Source organism: Alnus glutinosa, chromosome 10 (genome assembly GCF_958979055.1).
Source record: "Alnus glutinosa chromosome 10, dhAlnGlut1.1, whole genome shotgun sequence".
Taxonomy (NCBI): Eukaryota; Viridiplantae; Streptophyta; class Magnoliopsida; order Fagales; family Betulaceae; genus Alnus; species Alnus glutinosa.
In genome coordinates this window covers 27,958,991-27,982,597 of record NC_084895.1, presented here as the reverse complement: position 1 = coordinate 27,982,597, position 23,607 = coordinate 27,958,991, and the positions used below count along the sequence as shown (strand labels likewise).

Here is a 23,607-nt window from a genome sequence, read left to right as displayed (position 1 = left end):
CGAAGAAAATTGTTTTTTCAAATCGTAAGCTAAGGAGTGTTTTTGAAAACGTAGAATTTTAAAGCTTAATCTGCAATTTTTTTACCTAACGCTTAATTATGTTTTGAAAAATCGCTTTTTTAAATTTCACATGCTAAAATTTTTATTTTTAAATCGTAAAGGTAAACCAACCTTAAGTTATGTTTGTAATATGTAATCAAGAGGTCCTCTTTTAATCTTTGTCAAGCCTCCTACTATCATAATTATACCATTGATAGCTACAATAATTTAATTTTAGGTAGGCTATAGCCTAATACTGCATTAAATCACTTTTTGAAAGGCTAAAGTAAAGTAAAACAAAAAAAGAAAATAGGCTTATTTTTTTTAAAGCATTCTTTTTTCGGGGGGGCCGACTTGGTCCGCTCTTCTGCTTGTTTATATAAAAATAAGATATATTCTATTGTCAAAATGTTATTTTTATTGTATTTAATGTTGTAATTTAATTATGAAAAGCAGAGTTACTAGTGTAAGGTAATAACTAGGGACTTGTCTTAATTTGTTTAGTGCTCTCTTAATGTAAAATAATTTAAAGGCCTGGTTGTTAATGTATTTTGCGTGGGTGGTGTTTTTATTTTTTTTGTTTGATAAAATATTCTATTGTGATATAAATGTGAAAATAATTTTTGTGTTTTGATTAGTATATTGTGTTGTTTGTTAATATTTTAACTTAAAAAAAAAAAAAAAAAAACTAAAGACGAAAGAAAGTCATTAACAAATATTTAACTTCCTCTTTTATATATATATTTGTTAAATCTCCCTCTAACATTGGTAGAGACTACATAATTAATCGCTCATGCAGGAGATTTCATTTAGCTTATTAATTTGCAAGGATGCTCCCCATTTCAATATTTTATTTTATCTGATACTGTTTATGATGATAAATTATTTAAAAACTTTAAATGACGTTGCAACGTATTTATTGTGTAACATTATATACACTATTAGTCCTTAAGATGAAATAAAATAAGGGGTCGTTCGTTAAGATTTTTCATTAAATCTTATTAAAATTCACAAAAATATCTATGTATTTACTTTTATAAAAAAAAAAAAAAAAAAAAAAAAAAAAAAAAAAAAAATTTATAAAAATTTTCAAAAATTCAAGCCCGAATATTTTTGCAAATTTCATTAAATTCTAACCAACACCTAAATTTTAGAAGTATTTTGAGAATTTTGATAAAATTTAACGAAAAATTTTAACAGAAGACTCTTAATTGTGACTTTTCAAAAAGTAAATACCTTAAATTAAAATATTTTAAAGCTTAAGCCCATTCTTTAAAAAAAAAAAAAAATTCAATACCTTTAAATGAAATTATCCGAACCTTTACCGTTTCGTTGCGGTCGCGATGCTACATGATGAGCACATGATGAGCACATGCGACATGGCCGTAACATGTTGGTGACACGAATCACAAACTGGCAGATGTGACATGCCAGTTTGTGGTTTTACTTGGACGCAAAGAAGAACAGTCAAAGAAACGCGCCCACAATTTCACCCACCGCGCGTAGACCATTTCCTGCCTACCTGCCCTACAACTCTGATCTCTTCCGGCTTCCCTCAACGTGGCCGGTCCCCCGATCCACCTGTCCACGTTTTCCTTGGAACCCATACGCTTTCCCACCGCCATAAACCCCCTATATATATACGTTATCTTCCAAACCATGAAGCCACCACCAATTCACTGATCACCTCACCCTGATCACAACCAATCTCATATATATATACAACTCGATCTTGAGCTGCTTTTGTTGTACGTGGTAGCAATGGCACAAGGGAGCACAATGGTTTTCGCTATTATCTTCGCCGTGGTAGCAATGGTCTCTACCTTTGCTCCAACCGTGTTGGCTCAAGATTCTGCGCCTGCACCAGCGCCGGCATCGGAGAAAGGAGCTGCATGCTCTGCTGCTGTCTCTGGGGCTACCATTTTGGTCTCCCTGTTTCTGTCTATGCTCGCTCTGTTGAAGCACTAGAGATTGGATCGATGATATATTTGTTTGATTGATTCTTTTTGGTGTTTACATCGATGGATCATGGATGGGATTTGAGGATCCATGCATATATTATTGTATTGATTTATTTGCTGTAGGTTATAGAGTGAAATAAAAGAGATTCATACGGTTATATATTAATATTGTTTACTTCAATTATTTTCTTCTTCTGGGTTTGTGATTAATGATAGATATACGATACATACGTATTGAATTGATGATTTTGGATCGGATGAACAAAGGCTTACTGGTAAAGCAATTTATATAACAACCGATCGACGTCGGTTGTTTTTCCAGCAAAATTAAGCAAACGCCACTCTCCTTAATTTCTTTGTGCTTCTCTTAATGTGCTCTCAATCTTAACAAACAAGTGTCTGAAGCACTTTGGGCAGACAAAAAGTCCAAGCTGTTCGTTTATACTTTTATTTCAATCAATGAATTATTTTAATTTTTTTCTTTTTCTTTTTTAAGGAGATTAGAGAAAGGAATGGGTTGATCATTGATGTATATAGGTTAAAGATATATATCTTGAATTTTTTTTTTTTTTTTAGTGAACAGTTAAGATGGGAAAGAAATTATACAAATTTCCTGCAGACAGAATTAAAAAACATTTAAAAATTAGCATGTGCTATTAAAAAAATGACATAATTTTCCTTCAAACTAGGTTGAACGAAATTCTTTTAACCCAATCTATAAAATGTCATGTGTCCCTTTGTATATGAGAAATGAGTTTTTTTTAAGTGCAAGGGCAAATTTATAAGAAATTTGCTTCCAACTTCTCATTTCAATTAAAAAAAACATGTATTTCTCATATATAAAATAACACATGCCTTTTTATAGACTGAATTGGAGGAAAACATGTTATTTAACAAAAAAAAAACAAAAAACAGTGTTTCTCACGTGTTGATGGCACATGTCATTTTAAGAGACTATTCTATAAAAAATTTATGTCAAGACAAGATAGGATTATCAGTCAGATTATGATACACTCAAATTATTTCTTCTAATTTGAAAAAATTCGAACAGGTAATTGTGAGATGCCACTCATGAGACTCATCTGACCAAATAAAAATTGGGTTGCCCAATCACTTATTTGGTCAGGTGGGTCTCATAAGTTGTAGTCTCTCATAATCGCCTGCCTAAATTCTCTTAAATTTAGACAAATAATTTTAAAGGATCATGATAATTACCAAACAAGCTTTCATCTTAGGCCTCGCAAAACACTACGGTGGCATCTTTATCATGACAAATTGACAATGGTGTAGTTTTTTAAAGGCCTCCACTATCTACCTTCTGCTGTTCCTTCATGCACAAATTTCATTATATTCTAATTGATAAACAGAATACCGTATTCTATCATATTAGATTTATTTGTCAATAATAGCATTGTTGTGGTTATTTCACATCGGTTGTGGAATGAGCTTGGTGGTCAGTTTATAAGTGTGAGGGAAAGCCTCACCTCATGAGCTAGCTTTTAGGGTTGAGAAAAGATCAATACCACCAAACGTTGGTATCAAAACACAGGTTTACCAACAAGTCTCAGGCCCAACAGTCTGCAGGAGAAACAAGTTGTCTCTGCTTCGACTCAATGCCCGATGTGTGAGGGAGAGATTATTGGGGTTATCCTACATCGGTTGTGAAAGAGGCTTGGTGGTCAGTTTATAAATGTGACGAAAAGCCTCACCTCATGAGATTACTTTTGGGTTTGAAAGAGGCCCAATACCACCCAACAGATGCATATATCGTATGAGAAATGTTAGAATTTTTATTTTTTTATTGTTTTAAAAAAGAATGCTATTTCATATTATGCTTACATGTGGTCTTATAAATTCAATAGTTAATTTGAATAATATATGAATGAGAAATGTAACAAAGAATATGAAATATGATTTCTAAAATAATATTAAAAAAAAAACACACACACACACATACACATACACACAAATTCTTGGGTAGTCGGCCAGCCAAAGAATAATTTCATTTATTTTTAATTATTATCATAAATTTTGAATATTTTTAAATTTTTGATTCAATTGCAGTGAAAGAATATGTGTTGCAACCAAATTAAAAAATATGAATGATCATTCAATTTCAACTCTTTCTATTCTCAATAAAAGCCGTTGATACTCCTAAAAGGGTGACTATTCTATGTAAAGCAGTTTAAAATTCATATAAAGCATATGAGATTCATTGATTCATTTTCTTATTTAGGTTCTCTCTATTAGTTTTTAAACATCAAGTTGTTGTTATAAACACTTTGTGCATATGTATTAATTTTATCCGTAGAAATATAAATGAAATTGGACCCAAACAAACAACTTATAAGAAGTCTATTCATAAAATATTTATTTAAAAAGTATTCTAACTCCATAAAAAAAAATTCATGTGTGATGAAGGCTAAGCAGCAGAATATTAAAAATCTCATCACAATAAAGTGTGACCCACGTACGAACGGTCTAATTAGATATGTTAAAGTGTTGGGTAATAGGTTACTAGACATATTAATGATATTATTTTATGGGATGTAACATCTTGGTGCCCACGTGTCACAGATTCACAGATTCACAGGTTCACAACCTGACATACGTTTTTATTCCTATCAAATTACTTGGACGCTAAGAAGTGCCATTTGGCAGTAGGTGAACAGTCAGCGCCACAATTTCACCCACCGACCGACGACCATTTTGGCTTTCTTCCTCGTCTCGAACTCTCTCTTTAGCTTCCCTCAACGCGCCCAGTCCCCCGATCCACCTGTCCACGTTTTCCTTGGAACCCACACGCTTTCCCACTGCCGTAAACACCCTATATATACCCACCATTCGAACCATGAAGCCACCAATTCACTGATCACCTCACCCTCACAACCAATCTCATATATACAACTCTTGAGCTGCTTTTGTTGTGGTAGCAATGGCACAAGGGAGCACATTGGCCTTCGCTATTGTCTTCGGCGTGGTAGCAATGGTCTCTACCTTTGCTCCAACCGTGTTGGCTCAGGATTTTGCGCAGGCACCAGCGCCGGCATCGGAAAAAGGAGCTGCATGCTCTGCTGCTTTCTCTGGGGCTACCATTTTGGCCTCCCTGTTTTTGTCTACGCTCGCTCTGTTGAAGCACTAGAGATTGGATCCGTGATTTGATTGATCGATTCTTTTTGGTGTTCAGACGGATCATGGATGTGCTTTGAGGATCCATGCATATGTTATTGATTTATTTGTTGTAGATTATAGCCATAGAGAGAAATAAAAAGAGATTCATATTCATATATATATATATATATATATATATATAAAATTTATTTTTGCTTATTAATTATTGTATACTTAATTTATTTTTCTTGTTCTGGGTTTGTTGTTAATGATATATATATATACGATACACATTTTATGGAATATGTTGTGTGAGGGTTCGTTGTATCTGGATTTGTTTTTGTTCTTTGATGGTAGATTGTTTATTTTTCATATAAAACATTTTTATTTTATTAAAAGGGATAATTTATTTATTTGGGTTAATTGAAAAATAAATCCCAATTTGATCTTATTCCAAATTAATTAACATTGAAATATCATTAATTTGCATCAATGAGTTTCTATTAATTAAACATACCAAAAACTCTCCCATATCAACCAAAAATCCTGTGTCCTAACTTGACATGAAACATTTTCTACCCGAGGAAGTTGTGGTGTGATTTTTATCTTTCTAAACAAATTAATACATAATTGTTTCGTTAAACTAATTATAGGTTTTTGGGAAACTAAACTTACTCCTTAAACTATCACCTAATTTGCAATATTTTTCGAACTTTAAAAAGTTTACAATAACCTTTTCACTTAGTTCCCTCCGCTAGAATTTTCTATTAGATTTAACAGAAAATGAGTTTTTTTTTTTGAACAAAGTACCGTCTTCATTACTGAGGAACCACCCCAAATGGGTAATACAATCTGGATCCAATACAAAGAAAACAAAGCACCAAATATAAAGCTACAAACGCCCATTAGCTAAGAACAACAAAGCCCGAAGGCCATAAGAGTGAATAGAGAAAAAGATTCTTTACCCACAAAGTTAGAAAACCTAACTTAAAGCAGCTACCATTACGGTAGACTGTGATCAAAGACAAGAATATACAACTAAATACAAACAGAACTGAAGCTGGCGTGTGTAGAGCACGCGACTTCTCCGGGAACCCCTCTTGCGTCAGACGACCTTCAAGAGTCCAAATCGTCATCTTTTGAGACCAGAGAGGCAAACGGTGACCCACATGCACAAGACTAAGGAGAGATAACCCTCGACGCGTGCTGGTTACGAGCCAAACAGGAGTGAATCACACGGACTCGTCGAATGACCACCATAACCAGAGAAGGCCAACGACCGCAACAGAAAGGTCCTTGTGGAAGAAATTCCAGCCGAATCTTGTAGATCTAGCTTTAACAACATCTCTGTCGGAAACCACCAATACTCACCGTTCTCCACGGATCTGGACCAAAAAATCTCCCATTTGCACCAACAATCAACAACAAAAACAAAGAAAAGCCAACAACTACCACCAGATTTAGCTCCGGGGGAACAAAAACCACCACTGGAAACAAGTTAGTGGGACAAAAGCCACCCTAGCCCACGGAGGCTAGGGGGAAAACAAGCGCCAAGAGGGGGAGGTGTGAGGCCTCCCCATCCAGCAAAAACATCTCACACTAAGCTCTCTCTCTCTCTCTAGAAGCTTCATACGTTCTCTCTCTAGAAAGTTAGAGAGAACACTTTTTGATTGTGAAAATGAGTTACGTGCAATACATGTGACTTAAAATGACAATAATATCTTTGCATCAAATGCAAAAAAACAAAATAATTACCATGAGAGGAGACCCATGACCAAAGATTCCAAACCCAGATACCCGAGGTCGTGGTTTCCCTAGCTTGGCCGTAAGTCTCGATGGCCATACATAGAATTTTTTTCAATCTCAAAACATAATTATATTTTCACATAAATGATAAGGGGTATAATGAACATTTTATATAGTGTAGTATGTGATCCACTTTTCGTAAATTAAACGAAAGATCTTGACAAATGGGCCAAGTAGTTTGGAGGCCAATTGTAACTTTTTAAGTTTGAAAAACTTGTAAATTAGATGGTAATTAGAGAAAGTAAGTGTAGTTTTTCCTAATTTTTTTTCAATAAATGAGTTAGAGCATTTCCAATAAATTCTTTACAACTTCAAATTGATCTTTAGACTTCAGCTAATAAGGCCCAAAACCCCACTCCTACTGATTAGGGCATCATCGATAAGTGTTTGGGGGTGCTGATTTTGTATGTGCAAATCTGGGGATTACTGCTGACCACCCATTTCTCTCTCATTTTTTATAATAATAATAAGATGAAATAAAAATGAAATAATAACTTACAGTTCACCGCTCTATGCAAAATATTCTTCTTCTCAATGTGAAATTGGAGTGTTACAAAAAAAAAAAGCTAATATGCATGTTAGAACAGTTTCTCTTATGCCAAACACGTACAAACCAATTTGCTCCTACTAAGGAGAGAAAATATAGGTAATGGAGCTTACCGTGGGTACTTACTAAGGGGACATAACTCCGATGATTTAGAAGATAAGAATTAATGTAAAATCTTAAAATTAGAGTTTTTAACAATGACCAAAAGTCTATTTTACATATCACGATCCCTCTTCAACGTGAAATTAACCTCAAATTGATCTTAATTAATCATCGTTTATCCTCTAAATTAGGGGCGTATCTTACATTGATCATGGCCCAGAATGGTCGTTAATGTCTAGCTACTACCCAAATAGGATGAATTTGGATAAACGGGCCTAATTATAAGGTGTACTACCAAACAATGCACTTTGTCTCCAACGTCTTATCCTTGGCTGTCACTTGTCAGACGGTGCTCGTGGGATACACTAGCAAAGACATGCCTGTGAGGTATGCTTCTTTCATGCCTCCATCAATGTCCAAAGAAAAAGATTTTTGCACAACAAAATTATATAATACATGCATAATACTATATGCATAAGTGAAACTCGTGTGATTAAAATTTATCACATGAGTTTCACTCTATGTGTCTAATGTTGTACAATTTTATTGTGCTCCAATCACAACTCAATACCCAATCCTAGTCCTCATTATAACGCAACCGGATCGAATCGGAGATGACCCGGTTCTTTTCAAAACAACTGGACGGTTCAACCCGGTTCTTTTCAAAACAACTGGCTCGTACGTCTACAGGGACACTGGCCTCTTCTCTGCCACAAGTAATGGATATATTCCAAGCTTTCCAGGCTCTTGTAACCGCCACCCATCAAAAGTTTGCTTAAACTGGCATGGAAAATGCAGAATAATTTGCTTTTTAGGAAGGAAAACATGGGTATCGTTTCGTAACGTATCCTTTTTTTTAAAAAAAAAAAAAAAAAAAAAAATTAAAACATTTAACAAATATATATATATATTATGTGGAACACCTAGATAAAAGAAAGAGAACATAAATTCAATGGACCCAAAGTCGTGAGAAGCGAGTCCCACGTTTCCAACTACCAGTAAAACATCTCCATTTGCAAAGACTCCAACTTCTTCATATTTCCAGAACTTCCTCTGCCCTCTATTGCTCAAACTTTGTTTAGAATCTTCTTCTCTCTTACCCTTTCTCCCATAGTTTCTTATACCAATTTCTAAGAGCCTTCGTCTTTCCTCTCTCGATCTCTCTCTCTCTTCCAAGCTCGGTTCTTTGTTTCTCTGAAAAGCTGAGATATGGTGCTGCAGTTGTTCCTTACAGTAGCTTTCTCTGCTATCCCTCTAACTCTCTATGTTCCTCCTGTTAGAAGCTTGAACCTCTTTGTAGAGACCATGGAGGATCTAATGAGGGGATCAAGAATATATACCGATAGGGTGTATCCACGCGCACGTGTTGTGTGGTCTAGGCTCTTGGATTGTATGCTTTGCAGCAATATGAGGTAGCTTTTTTTGATTCTTCTCCATCAGACGTTCAGAGTCCTAGATTGTTCTAATTCTGTCAAACGTTGTTAATTAGATTGTTATGTTTTTGTGAAATCTTGTTTTTCCTTCTGATGATGTGGTTTTTGTTGAGGGATTATCTTGTGAAATGGTTGTGAATGTATGAGTATTATTTCAGGGCAGTATAAAGATGAGATTTTCTTTCTTTCTTTCTTCTTCTTCTTCTTCTTCTTTTTCTAATTTTTTTTTTTTTTTTTTAAAGTAACATTGTTTTTGGTATGTATGTGATTAGCAGAAATTAGAATCTAGGAATACCGTCTATATCAGGTGATCAGTGATCTGTGTTATGTTTTAAATGTAGGATTGTTTATATATTATGGTAAGTTCATTACAGAGATCGATAGCATAATCTCCAAAGTTTTCTCCAAAGTGGGTTAGAAGAAATTCTTTCAATTCACACTATTAAACTTATATCTAGTACTAGAGCATGTGATTCTTCCGTTAAAAGAATTCACATGTTTACATTACAAATATTAATTTGATAGACTGAATTCTTGGAACCCAAATTGAAAAATAGAAAAAAGAAATTGAATAAAAGAAGGGAAGAAAGAGTAGCATTACTCTTTACAATCATTTATCGACGTGAAGTATTTTAAGTAATTTTAAATGGTTTAATGAGTACGAAGAGTAGCATTATTCGAAAAAAAAAAAATAGCTCTTAATTCATTATGGGCTGCATATGTGGATTTTTTTGTCTTAGAGATGGCAAGAAGAGACAGAATTGAACTGTGTCAAACATGCACGACACTCAAAGTGATTTGTATTAAGAGCAAAAACAAAACAACAAAAAATATCAAGCTTGGAGAGATTGGCTTCTGATGTCATCTGGATTAGTTTTGCTGAGTTTGGCGGTTTGTCATTGCTGCTTTCTATCTATCTGAAGTGGTACAACTTGTTTTGTACATAAAAACAGAAAGGAAAAAGACGAGAGAGGATAAAGAACCTTAACACCGATGTTTTTATGGCTTAATCTTGACATGGAGGAGTTAAGGTTCTCATTCAAGCTTTTATATTTTGCATTTATCGTTCAAAAGTAACTGAGGATATCTGGAGGTGTGGCAGTGTGCCTCAATCTATCTCAGCATAAATGTTACAAAGATTTGGTTGTTCTCACATGCCTCAACCTATTAAGAAGCTTATTCAAATTTTGTTTTCAACTTCTTTTTTCCTCAGCAAACAAACAAATATTACATGATTTGGATTGACATTTTATAGAATCTTCAATGCATAAAGAATAAACTGCGCTTAATTACCACACAGTAAAAAGTAGACATGGCTAAACAATGCTTTTGATAAATTCTTTCACTGATATGTCCAGACTCCATAGAAATGGAGGTTCACTGATATGTCCAGACTCCATAGAAATGGAGGTGTTAAGATACAACATTTTATTGATGTAAATTAAGGAGTACAATTATTGAGTGCTTAATTACAGTGTCTTCTATCAACACCAATGAATTCAAGAAGAAAGACTATATAAGATAAAACAATGGTGATAGATCTATGAGAGGTGTAAGTAAATAAATCAAAGTTCTATAGGGTACAATACAATGAATGAAAGAATGGATTATAATAATTTCTTGCTCAATTTTCAACCATTTAGTTGGATAGTGTGCAAGGTTTAAGGAACCAAAACACGTCCAAGGTTCTTGCTTCTCTGCCATCAACAATAGATACACTTCGGCCCTTTTCTGCAGATTCTTCTTTCGTTACCTCCTTATTTTGCTCCACTTCTTGAAGTACTCCCCTCTCCTGTTCAGCCCATTAAAAGAGAAATCAGTTTGGAAAATTGGCCATTCTTAATTGCAGAGCAAAAGACTAGCATGGAAAATCCAGTCCACAAACGTGCCTGATCAAAGCCCTCCCTTCTTGTAACATCATTGGTAAAACTAGAAACTATCATGAGTGTAGTAATATCGAGCAAACAAGCTAACATACTAATGAAGTGTAGATATCTAGTCAAAGATAGAAGGCTGAGAAGAAGCATTTCAAATAGAATGGGTAAGGACCAAATTAGGTTCTGCCAAGGAACTCAAATCAGATGAGAACAATATTAGTTGAAAAAAGATTTTTCCTAGATCCATAAAGAAGGCAATGGATAAGAGAGATACTAGTCTGATTGGCACGGTCGATATTCTAGTTCAGTCTCCTTAATTGAATTCAAGTTTAAGCTCAACCCAAATAAACATATTGTAATAAGCAAAAGTAGTTTGCATCAAGTATTAGTTCACCATTCATAACTCACAAGCCACACAGCTCAAGTTGAAAAATCTTGATGTTATTCTTAATCATGCTTTTTGTTAGAGAGTAATGGGATAGTGAAAAAAGAAGATAAAGTTGTGATTTCAGATTGTTATGGAGCTAAAGTTAATCATCATCAGAACAACAAACAGTAGTTCAAGTCTTCATGTTATTCATTGTTGTCTTCGTTTCCTCCCAATTTCTTCAATACAAGGAATATAATGCAAAAAGAGAAGCAAGCAGCTAGTTACATACCATCAGCCTGGATTTAGAAGCCTTTGATGGGGTCGTTTTGTTCAGCCCACGAGTAGCAGAAAAGCATTGAGGAGATGGAGGATTTGTTCGGATTTGCAGTAAAGTTTCCTCCCTTTTATGCCTTAAACTATTCAAATCTAGAGAAATTGGAACATTCTCTGCCTCATCAGCTCTTCTGCAAAAATAATTATCAAAATTTTATCACTTATAATCATCAAGCATAAATATGGGTGTACATGTACATGTATATACACACACGAGCACAAATACATGCATATACATACACAAATATGGAAAGAGCACAAGAAACTTACTTCTTCCTCCTCAGCTTCTCCTTAACACTGCTTTCCCCCATTCCCGGAGATTTCTGTTTACCCACTTCAAGGAATGGCTGCCTCTCTTTCTCCCTCCCATTCACCTCCCCCAAAACCTCACAAGAACTCTCCTTCACCACTTTTTCCTCTACACCCACTTCGATCTTCTCCACAATCAACCTCTCCACGTTCTCTCTCTCCCTCGTCCTCGTTGCTATTCTCTTCAGTTCACTGCAAAACTCCGTAATCTGATTAATTATATCCCGCCCTGCAAACAAGTTCCTTGCCGAGAGAGTGCTTTTCAGCCTCGGCGGCTCATTGTTCTGAGACATGTCGTCAGCCATTTTTTTCTTCTCTGTGCTTGATTTGATTGCTGCTTTCATGGAATTCGCTTGGAGAATTGGGGGAGTCGATAGATTCGGGTTCTGATTTTCGGTATCTTCATTGAATCTGGAATTGCTATTCGAAGAAACTGACGATTGAGTAAGTCCTCTTCTCTTCAATTTTGCATCTCTAAATTGAAAGAAAAAGAAAAAGAAAAGATTTTTTAGATGAATTAGAGAAACACCAATTCAATTGGACCGTGATAAAGCTCGGATCTTTGTTAGTACCTTCTATTCTGGTCGCGAAGTGGAAGAGATTCAGTACCATTAGCTGAGCTAGTGAGCTTCACCAAAACCAAAAAAGAGGAGGGAAAGATTGAGGAAATTAGACAGTTATACAGGATTAAACTTCTGTTTGCTTACTCAGAAAAGTGAGGAAACGAAAAGAAAATGAGATCTTGAATTCTTCCGTCTTTTTGTTGAGTTTTCTAAAGAAGCTTAAAAACTTCAATAAATTTCACAAATCAAGTGAAGGTTAATACTTCTCAGGTCCCCACATAAAGAATCACCCTAGATTCAAGATTTCAATCTTCTACTTCAATTTTCCTACATTTTCTGAGCAACCAACCAGCATTAAAGAATCCCAAGAACAAATAATTAAAAAGAAAGAAGCAAGAAACCCAGTGTTTTTACCTTAGAAGGAGTTGACTTGAGAAAGTCCTCAGCCGTCCTTGGATGCTTGCAATCTGAAACATCAAAGATGATATCATAATAATCTTCCTAAAAAACACAACAGCAAAATTCTCAGCTAAACATACCAACTTCCTATATTTTAGTGTGGAAGTTAAGAACTTGAAACAAAATCTGATTAATTCAGTAATATTATGGAAAATCTAAGAAGAAGATGGTTTCTGGGTGGGAAGGAATCAAGAAGAGCTTACTGGGTCTGCAAAACCAGGCCTCATCCTTCACAGATTCTTCAGGGGCCAAGAAATCCACCCACTTGGGTGCGTTTATGTGCTCGTACAGCTCGTCCTCTACAAATATGGACTCTATTCTCTTCCAATCAATTTTCGCTGGTTCCATATCACAAAGATTAGACACAGAGAGAAAGAGAGAGAGAGAGAGAGAGTTTTCTGGTGGTGGGAGAGACAGTAGGGGAAATGTAACGGTTGGTGAACCCGAGGTAGTGTACGTTAATGTGGGGTTTCATTCATATTTCTGACCGTTGGAGATTAATTAACTTATATTTTATTTTATAAATATATAAGTATTGGAACTATCTGTAAGAATCATTTCTCTTTTGCTTTTAGACTTGATCTTTGGATCTCGGATTATGGGGAAGAGGCCTCACTTGCTTTAGATTTGGTCCTTGTACATATGGACTACCTTAAAACTAAGGAAAATGTTATACTTATACCCAAATTCCTACAACATTTTTTCACAACCTGATATGAAATTTTCACATCAGATTTTTTTTTTCTTTTCTAAAATGAAAACTCTCTCTCTCTCTCTCTCTCTCTCTCTCTCTCTCTCTCTCTCTCTCCTCTCGCTCTTCTCTCTCTCATTCTTCTTTTCTCTTCCGGTCGGCAACTACAAACGGAGACGATGACGGAGAGAGCCGGAGCTGGACGGGATCCGGCACTTTCCTGGCCAGAACGGCCGGATCCCTTCCGGCTGGCCGGGATCTGGTCGTTCCCCGACCGTTCTGGCTGGGGATCTGGTCCTTCCCCGCCAGAACGACCGGATCCTGGCCGATTGGCCGGGATCTGGCCGTTCCCCAGCTAGAACGGCCGGGGATCTGGCCCTTTCCCAGTTAGCTGGCTGGGATCTAGTCGTTCCCCGGCCAGAACGGCCAGGGATCCGGCCCTTTCCAGGCCAGATTGGCTGGATCGGCCAGAATTCGGCTATTCTGGCCAGAGAAGGGCTAGATCGGGTGGCCGGAGGTGGGAGGTGAGGGAAGATGGAGGGAGGTGGGAGAGGAGAGAAGATGGAGGGAGGAGGTGGAGAGGAAAAAGGAAACGAAAAAAAAAAAAAAAAAAAAAAAAAAAAAAATCTGATGTGGAATGCCACATCAGGTTGTGGAGATTTGGTTGTAGAGATTTGGGTATAAGTGTAGCAGCCCTCTAAAACTAATACTAGGGCTGACAGTCACCCGCTAAATGGCAAATTTTTTATTTTTTATTTTTTTTTGGAAGCAAATAGCATGTGCTATTATAAGATCTGCAAATTACATCATGAGAAAGAGGGACAGGACCCCCCTAAACTCTAAGCCAGAAGGATCTGATTTAACAAACAGCTGTATGAGCAAAAATAACAAATCTTACCAGAATTACATTTGAGCCTCTCTTACATTAACACTCACTCTCAAATAAAGAGGGCCAATCTAGCATCAAGCCAACAAAAATTCCAATAAAACCGGAGTAATAGGCAGACTGTACATGAGAAATAAGAGAATACACAACACAAACAAACAGAAAACACAAAAACCAGGTAGCCGTCAGAAGAGGCAGGGGTGGACTCTGCTGGAGACGGCGGCACGTGGGAGCACGCGCCGTCACCGGTGCCACCCAGCCAAAGAACAACCACCATGAACCACAGCCCCACTGCGCACGGCCAGAAAAAAGCGGAGCGTGGCTGTCACGCGCGCCAAAGAACAAAGAGCTCTCTGGCGCGTGCAGACCACGCGCTGGACTCTGACGACCGGCATGAATCGCACTTCCGGCGGCAGGAGCGGACGACGATGGGGAACGCAGCTGAGGGGCGCGTGTCTTGAGCCTCTCTTACATTAACACTCACTCTCAAATAAAGAGGGCCAATCTAGCATCAAGCCAACAAAAATTCCAATAAAACCGGAGTAATACACAGGCAGACTGTACAGGAGAAACAAGAGAATACACAACACAAACAAACAGAAAACACAAAAACCAGGTAGCCGTCAGAAGAGGCAGGGGTGGACTCTGCCAGAGACGGCGGCACGTGGGAGCACGTGCCGTCATCGGTGCCACCCAGCCAAAGAACAACCACCATGAACCACAGCCCCACCGCGCACGGCCAGAAAAAAGCGGAGCGTGGTTGTCACGCGCGCCAAAGAACAAAGAGCTCTCTGGCGTGTGCAGACCACGCGCTGGACTCTGACGACCGACATGAACCGCCCTTCCGGCGGCAGGAGCGGACGACGATGGGGAACTCGGCTAAGGGGCGCGTGTCTTGAGAAAAGCAACGGGGTTGTGTAGATCTGGCTCCGAAAAGATGATGAAAAACAAATGGAGAAAAGGCCAAAAACGACCGTTGAGTGACACAATCGGCCTCCCCTTCCCCAAGCTGGACCACTTGATTTCAGCTTTCCTACCTGTATAATATTTCGAGAGAAATGTTAAATATAATTAAACTTTTTAGTAATAATTTCATCACCACTTAAAAATATTATTTTTCACCATATGCATCTTATTTATGTGGTAAGGTAGTCACTCACTTAAAAATAAAAAAAAAAATTCAAGATGTAATGGGAGACTACCATAAAGTGATATTTTTAGGTAATAATAAATCTTTACTCATTCCGACAAGTACTCCACCACCGTTTTACTTTGATGAGAAGTGAAAGTTGTCAAAGAAAGAAGGGTCATCCAGAAGCCGCTCCTCTACCGCTCCTTTCATGAATAACACAGAAGGTGTTTTTTGTGTTCACCTATATCGGGTAGGCAGTGGTCTCAGAAAATGAGAAACCTTCCCCATGCCAAGTAATTTGAAGGGAACTATAAGTAGATTGCAAAGTGGGTATCACCCGACTCTTTGATAGCATTTATTGACTCTCATCGACAAGCTTGCTGACTTACTTATCGGATAGAGTTTTCCCGGTCAATCTCCGGCGGCTCTTTATCGTTTTGTAGATCCGCGTATTTGGCCCCTTGCAAAACCAACTCGAAACTGAAACGTTATCGTACTGAAAACTGTATTAACATGTATCAAAATTAATTCAGAAATTCTTATGATTGACTTAATTTACAAATCACTCTTTAGAGTCAAATTTCGTTAAAAATTAGCACAAGGCCACCTCCGACTGACAACCACTCCTTTTTTTCTTTTCATTTTTTTTTAAAAAATATTTTTTTAAGTTTTATTTATTTATATTTATAATAAATTTATATATATATATTTTTATAATCAACGCATGTTGTTATTTTATTGGCGTTGATGTAACGCATAATAGAATTTGTCAAAAATTTTAACGAAATTTAACTTGATTTGTAAATTAAGTCAACCACAAAGATAATGATGCAATTTTTTCATAATCAAAACAAGACAAAATGAAGATCAAATAAATAGAGTAATGTTTCTTACACAACTCTCATATAATATTTTCACAATTCTAACTATTTTATTTTTTATTTTTTTTTTATGATCAATTATTGAATTTGTTTTCTTACCATGTGGGCCTTAAATATTCAAGGGTTGATCTTAAAAAAAAAATGATAAAATTATGTAAAAAAATTGTACAAAAAAACATTACTAAAATAAATATAGGTTTTTCTCATCTATCAGTCAAAAAGTCTAAAACTAGAATCAAACAATCTCATTCGTCGAAACTTGAGAGACGTCTATTTCAATTTTCAATATCCACAGGAAAAAAGAAAAAGAAAAAGCATACACATTGGAGGGAAGCCAGCAAGGACCCCCACAAACAGCCCATGTTGATGTTCGTCAAAGCAATTTGAATGACTTGCAGAAAGAAGTTTTGACTTTTGAGAGTGCTACGATCATCAAGCTTTCACTGGAGAAACCATTTACTTCTGCTTTGAGAGCTTGGCTATCGTTTTCTGATTAATTCCTTTACACCAAAAGAGACAATGCCAGTGGGAGAGCTTTTCCTTGCTGCATTCCTCGGAATGCTGTTTAACCTATTGGCATCTCCCGAGTTGATGAACTTTACTCGCCGAGAGGGACTTGGAAAGAAGCTGGACAGGTGGAGCAAAATGTTGAGGAGAATTGAGAAAGTCCTTGATGATGCGGATGAGAAACAGCGTACTGATAGCGCAGTGAAAGACTGGTTGGATGATCTCAGAGACTTGGCTTACGATTTGGAAGACGTACTGGATGAGTTTGCCACGGAAGCTCTGCGACAGAAATTGACGTGGCCAGATCGAGATCAGGCCAGCACAAGCAAGGTACGGAACCTCATCCCTGTTTCTTGTACTGGCTTCACTCCAAGTGCTGTTCAGATCAAGTTTAGGCTGGGGTCAAAGATTGAGGAAATCACTACTCGATTCAACGAGATGGTGAAGCAAAAAGATGCTCTGAAATTGAGTGAAACGGTTGGTAGGAGGAGGTCATACAGAACAAGGGAAATACTAGCCCCAACTTCTGTAGTGACCGAAGCTCATGTTTATGGCAGGGAAAAAGATAAAGAGGCTCTACTTGAATTTTTGGTGGGTGAAAAACGTGGTGATGCTCAACTCTCTGTGATTCCTATACTTGGTATGGGGGGTATGGGTAAGACAACTCTTGCCCAGCTTGTGTACAATGATGAAAAAGTTCAAAGCTTTTTTGATTTGAAGGCATGGGCCTGTGTTTCCGAAGACTTTGATGCTGTTACGGTGACAAAAACAATTTTAGAATCTCTCACTTCTGAAAGATGTGATCACAAAGATCTAAATTGGTTGCAAGTCAAACTAAAGGAGAAACTGAAGGGGATGAAGTTTCTAGTGGTTCTGGATGATCTTTGGAATGAGAACTATCGTGACTGGACTATCTTACGTGCTCCTTTTGAAGCAGGGGCTCCAGGAAGTACAATTATCATCACAACTCGTAACGAGGAAGTTTCATCAAAGACGCGTACCGTTCCAGCTTATCGTTTGATGGAGTTGTCCAATGATGATTGCTTGTCTATATTGGCCCATCATGCATTGGGTACAACAGACTTCCCTGCACATCTAAACCTCAAAGATGTTGGCGAAGGAATCGTTAGAAGGTGCAAAGGCTCTCCTTTGGCAGCGAAAGTACTCGGAGGCGTCTTACGGAATAAAGTGAATCATGATGAGTGGGAAAAAGTATTGAAGAGTAAGATTTGGGATTTACCAGAAGTGGAAAATGAAATTTCTCCAGCTCTTATGTTGAGCTATCACCATCTCCCTTCAAACTTGAAGAGGTGCTTTGCGTATTGTTCAATATTCCCTAAGGACTATGAATTTAAGGAAAATGAGCTGGTTCTATTATGGATAGCAGAAGGTTTTATTCAGCCACGAGAAGGGGAAGAGCAAATGGAAGACTTGGGTGGAGAGTATTTTCGCAATCTGTTGTCAAGGTCCTTTTTCCAACAATCAAGCACAGAGAAATCACAATTTGTGATGCATGACCTCATCAACGATTTGGCTCAACAGGTTGCAGGAGATATATGCTTTAAAATGGAGGATAGAGTTGGGGGTAATAATGGAAAGAAACCATCTAGAAAGGCTCGACATTCATCGTACCTAGGTGACTTTTATGATGGCATTAAAAAGTTTGAGGCTTTTTCTGAACTCAAATGTGTACGAACCTTCCTTCCTCTTATGCTTCCAATTCCAGGCGAATGTTACTTGACCAGTAATGTTCTAAAATTGTTGCCAAAATTAAGACACTTAAGGGTGCTCTCTTTGAGTGGATACCACATATCCGAGTTACCAGAATCAATTGGTGATCTAAAGCATCTACGGTTTCTTGACCTTTCTCACACTACAATCAGAAGCTTGCCTGAATCATTAGCCACTCTCTACAATTTAAAGACATTGATATTGGAGCACTGTCGTTTTCTAAAGAACTTACCTTCAATGTTTGGAAACCTAGTCAACCTGCGGCATCTCAACATTGGAGGGGCTCCATTGGAAGGAATGCCTCTGCACATAGGTAAATTAACTTGTCTTCAATCATTGTCTAATCTAGTTGTGGGAAAAGGTAGTTGTTCTGGGGTAAAAGAGCTTGGGCCTTTGTTGCATCTTCGAGAGACACTCTGCATTTCAAAATTGGAAAATGTGATTAATCCTAAGGATGCGAGGGACGCTAGGTTAATTGAAAAGCACAATCTCTATGGGTTGTCATTGAAATGGTGTGTCCGCTTTGATGAGTCACAAGACAGAACAAGTGAATTGGAGGTACTTGAAATGCTACAACCTCATGAGGGTTTGAAAGAGCTCACTCTCTATAACTATGGTGGTGCAGAATTTCCAGTCTGGGTAGGAGGTCCTTTTTCAAATTTGGTGCTCTTGAGGATTGAATACTGTAAAAAGTGCACATTATTGCCACCACTCGGACAATTACCATCACTTAGAGACCTTTTCATCCAAGGCATGGACAGTGTGAAAAATATTGGACGTGAGTTTTATGGGGATGGTTGCTTACAACCTTTTAGATCCTTGGAGACTTTGTGTTTCGATGGTATGTGGGAATGGGAGAATTGGATTCCATGTGAGGAACTTCCAAAACTGCGAGTGCTTTCTATTAGAAGGTGTCCTAAGCTCGTGGGTAAGTTACCAAACCACCTTTCTTCGTTAGAAAATATTGTGATATATGGATGTAGGCAGTTGGTGGTCTCAATTTCTAGCTTTCCAGAGCTATGCAAAGTAGAAATTGAGGGATCGAAAAGGGAGATGCGCAAAAGTAAGTTTGACTTCAGCTCATTAATGTTCTCTTCTCTTTCAACAATTTCAGAATTCACGTGCCAAATAGAAGGTTTTATTATGGAAGGACTGACAAACGTGGAAGATTTGACTATTAAAAGTTGTGAGGAGCTTACACCTTTGTGGTCAAATGACGTGGGATTACTACAACATCTCCCATGTCTTGGTGTTCTGAAGATTCATGATTGTTCCAAACTAGTTTCTTTGGTGGCAAAAGAAGTGGAAGAGCTACAACTTGGTTTGCCATCCAGACTGAGAGAAATCGAGATCAGTAATTGCAAGGTCCTGGAATCTTTACCGAAAGCAATGATGTACAATAACAAGTATCTTGAGAAGATTTATATTGGTGATTGTACTTCACTGACGTACTTTGCAATAGGCCAACTACCTCCAACTCTAAAGCGGCTACGGATAGAAAATTGCAAGAATATGTTGATTTTGGTGGACAGGGATGATATCAGCATTTGTGGCAGCAGCAAATCTCTTCTTGAGAATTTGGAAATTAGGGAATGTCCATCCCTTAAATCCTTAACATCAAGTGGAGAATTACCTGCGACACTTAAATGCCTCCAAATTTGGAATTGTAAGAAGCTGGAGTCCATAGCGAAGAGTTTCCATCACAACTCGTCTCTTGTAGTCATTTTCATCTCATCTTGTGAAAGTCTTAAATCCTTACCCATGGGCATACACAACCTCACCCATCTACATCATATTTATATTGATGATTGTCCAACTCTTTCTTTCCCGGAGGGAGGGTTGCTCCCAACCAGCTTGACATATCTAACAATTTTCAAGTGTGAGAAAATGCAGGCTCTGTCGAATTGCATACACAACCTCACATCTCTTCAAGTGTTGAAAATACAGGGCTGCCCAGGCATCGTAGCTTTTCCCACCAACCTAACATATCTTTCTATGACATTGTTTAATGAGCCCTTTTTTGAGTGGGAATTGCACAGGCTTACCTCTCTTAAGCAACTTGAAATTGATGGTAGCTCTTCGCCTCTGGTGTCCTTTCCAATGATGTTGCCTTCCTCTCTAGCCAGCCTCACCATTAAACACTTCTCGAATCTAGAATACTTGACTTCGAAAGGCTTTCAATTCCTCGACTCTCTCGAAGAATTGTTGATCCTATGGTGCGAAAAGCTCAAGTCCTTTCCAGAGGATGGCCTGCCTCCCTCACTCAAGAGTCTTCATATCACAAACTGTAAAAAGCTCACGTCCTTTCCCGAGGATGGCCTCCCTCCCTCACTCCTGCAACTTCATATCACCCATTGTCCTCTATTGAAAGAACACTGCAAGAAAGATCAAGGACAGGAGTGGTTCAAGATAGCCCACATCCCTTGCGTCATGATTGATCTTAGGTTCATCTATGAAACAAAAGAGGACAACCAGTGAAACTCAGCTCAATTTACATGCAAGACAAGTGTCAAGAAATAAATCCGAAGGTCAGTTTATTGCAATGTCACTTCTTTTTCTTTTTAATGGGAGGTTCATCTATGACCCATAATGGGAGCATAACTGATCAATCATAGGCGTAGAGAGAGGAGGCCTCCCAATATTGAGTCTTTCATTGTTTATCAATGGTCATTACAGATTTGACCAGTCATGCATTGGGTCCCTCCAAAAATAGGATTCTTTGATAATGTTGGCATCCATGCCATAACTGCAAGAATCACTCATTTAATTTTCTAGGAGAAGAAGTAGAAGGGATTATCCTAACATTGTATCAACATGAACAAACTGATTCAGATTAGGAATATAAAGAGATATGTCTTACTGCTCATTCAATTTTTATAATTTATAAGAAGGTTTTGCATCCAAATAGATATAGAAATTATCAAATTCTATTTTATCTGACCAAGAAAATAATTATTCTTTATTGTTGATTCTCGTTAAGACAGTAGTTGGAGTACCAAGTTTTGCTCTATAGGCACATCTCTAATGATTATTTCTCCATCTTTGATGCTTGCAGATGGTTCAAAAGGCTGGAGCAAATTGTTGCAACTTTCCAAGTGCTACCTGAAATGCCCATGTGGAAATGTTTTTTATTCTTCTATTGCTAATATGTTGTTTACTGTCTTTCCTAAAATGGATAAATCTGTGTAGTGTTGTATATAAAAGGTGTGCAAATTTATTTTGCAATATTGGTTGCCAATTTTATTCTGTTTTTCTACTCTCTTTTCTGGTTTTTCCTCTTTGTATTGTTTTCTCAGTAACCAAAAGATGCATTCATGGACAAAGGAATACTGTACACATTTTGTTGGTGAATTGTTTTTTGTTGGTGGTTTTACAATGTTTCTCTTCATAAAAGCAGTACTACTCAATCAGATAAACTAAGGCCTTACCCCATCTTTACTGAAAAAATGAAAGAAAAAACCCTAAACTTTTGTAATTATATTGTTCAAATCTAAAAGTACTGGTTATCGTTAAGGTATAGAGATAGGGACCACTGTTCTATCATGCATTAATATCAATTAAATCCAAATCAGAGAAATGGGTGATATTTTACATCACAGAGAATTGCATCTAAGATACCGTGAGATGAGCCAAGTACAATTTGCTTGCAATTGGAACAAGAGGGGAGCCATAACATGCTTTGAAGTGAGCAACTGAAAATTTCACTTAACAAATCTGCTAGCTTTCTTTGCCCTCCAACTCACCAATGCAAATAGTAGAATGAACTCTTCAAACACCACATATCCAACAAATAATATGTGGCATAGACTTTATTAAAGCCACTTTTGCCTTCAAAGTATGCTCAATTTATATAACACCATTGAATGGCCCCACTACAAGTCTATCAACAAACCATTTTCAATGCACCCTTTGAGTTCATGTCACTGTTATGGGAAAACTGAAGGGAATGGCGAGAAAGAAATAAAAAAACAGTAAGGAGTTTGAATGCAGGCCCTTTCCAACTCTATACACAAACCCACCTCTTTTCCATAATTGACTAGAGGGGGATGTATCTTTACCTTGAAGCTGAGCCGGATATCGAGTTGGGAAAACTCGACCCCGCTGATGAACAGAAGCTCTCACAGTTTTTCGAAGAAGTGGCTGGAATCAAGGCTGACATGGAAGTGATCACCAATCTTCTTCTCAACCTTCAACACCTGAATCAGGAGAAGACCAAGACTGCTCACGGTGCTTAAGTTCTTCGAGCTACTTCTATATAAAAATATCGCAAGAGTGACAAAAATATATATTTTTTTTAAAAAAATAAATTAAAAAATGACAAAAGGTACTTCTATTTCCACCAGCTACTTTTATATAAAAATATGGAAAAAAAAAGTGCATTTACTTTCCTTTAACTACCAACTAATTTGTAATGTTTTCTCTCACACTTTTAATTTGTGTAATGTCTCTCCAAATTGTTATTGGGATTGTAAATGTAATGTTTCCTTTTGAGCAAAAATGACAAAAAGACCTCCTGATAAAAAATTTAAAAAAAAAAAAAAAAAAAAAAAAAAAAAAAAACCCATTTTTTTCTGATTTTTTTTTTTTTTATCAAGGTAATTTTGTCTTCTTTATTTCTTTTGTGATTTTGGCCGATAAAAATTTCTTTTAAACTGCGTTGAAGGAAATTCGTTCAACTCAATCTATAACAACGTCATGATTATGGCTGATAAAAATTTATTTTAAAAATAAAATTCTTTCAACTCAATCTATATAAATGGCATATGTCCGGCCCTTGCATGGGATGCATGCAGTAAGAATCAAGAAAAAAAGAAAGCTGTTCATGGCCTACCACCTAAAGAAAAGAATAAAACAAAGAAAAAGGAGTAA

General features: G+C 37.1%; 2 protein-coding genes across 3 annotated transcripts; one reads left to right on the top strand and one right to left on the bottom strand.

Annotated features, from left to right (window-relative positions):
- Positions 1-10,535: 10,535 nt before the first annotated feature.
- LOC133880083 (uncharacterized) lies at positions 10,536-13,398 on the bottom strand. The gene is made up of 6 exons (XM_062318965.1): positions 13,114-13,398; positions 12,866-12,918; positions 12,461-12,516; positions 11,850-12,362; positions 11,536-11,710; positions 10,536-10,791 (listed from the first exon to the last, which is right to left on the bottom strand). Exons 1-6 carry the CDS (start codon positions 13,256-13,258, stop codon positions 10,639-10,641), a joined length of 1,095 nt encoding a protein of 364 aa, XP_062174949.1. The 5' UTR covers positions 13,259-13,398; the 3' UTR covers positions 10,536-10,638.
- Positions 13,399-16,817: 3,419 nt separating this feature from the next.
- LOC133880548 (putative disease resistance RPP13-like protein 1) lies at positions 16,818-22,000 on the top strand. 2 transcript variants are annotated; one of them, XM_062319501.1, is made up of 3 exons: positions 16,818-19,666; positions 19,853-21,266; positions 21,794-22,000. In XM_062319501.1, the coding sequence occupies exons 1-2, from the start codon at positions 17,020-17,022 to the stop codon at positions 21,214-21,216; spliced, it is 4,011 nt and encodes a 1,336-aa protein (XP_062175485.1). In that variant the 5' UTR covers positions 16,818-17,019; the 3' UTR covers positions 21,217-21,266; positions 21,794-22,000. The 2 variants fall into 2 exon arrangements, with proteins under 2 accessions (XP_062175485.1, XP_062175484.1); XM_062319500.1 differs by having other exon boundaries at positions 16,818-21,266.
- Positions 22,001-23,607: the final 1,607 nt, after the last annotated feature.

Bases quoted from the DNA above. Each gene is read 5' to 3' on its own strand.
- LOC133880083 (XM_062318965.1), bottom strand. From the start codon at position 13,258: ATGGAACCAGCGAAAATTGATTGGAAGAGAATAGAGTCCATATTTGTA. The intron at 12,517-12,865 runs GTAAAAACACTG...GTTTTGGTGAAG, and splicing joins TCAAGTCAACTCCTTCTAAG to CTCACTAGCTCAGCTAATGG. The intron at 12,363-12,460 runs GTACTAACAAAG...CTTTCAATTTAG, and splicing joins CTTCGCGACCAGAATAGAAG to AGATGCAAAATTGAAGAGAA.
- LOC133880548 (XM_062319500.1), top strand. From the start codon at position 17,020: ATGCCAGTGGGAGAGCTTTTCCTTGCTGCATTCCTCGGAATGCTGTTT.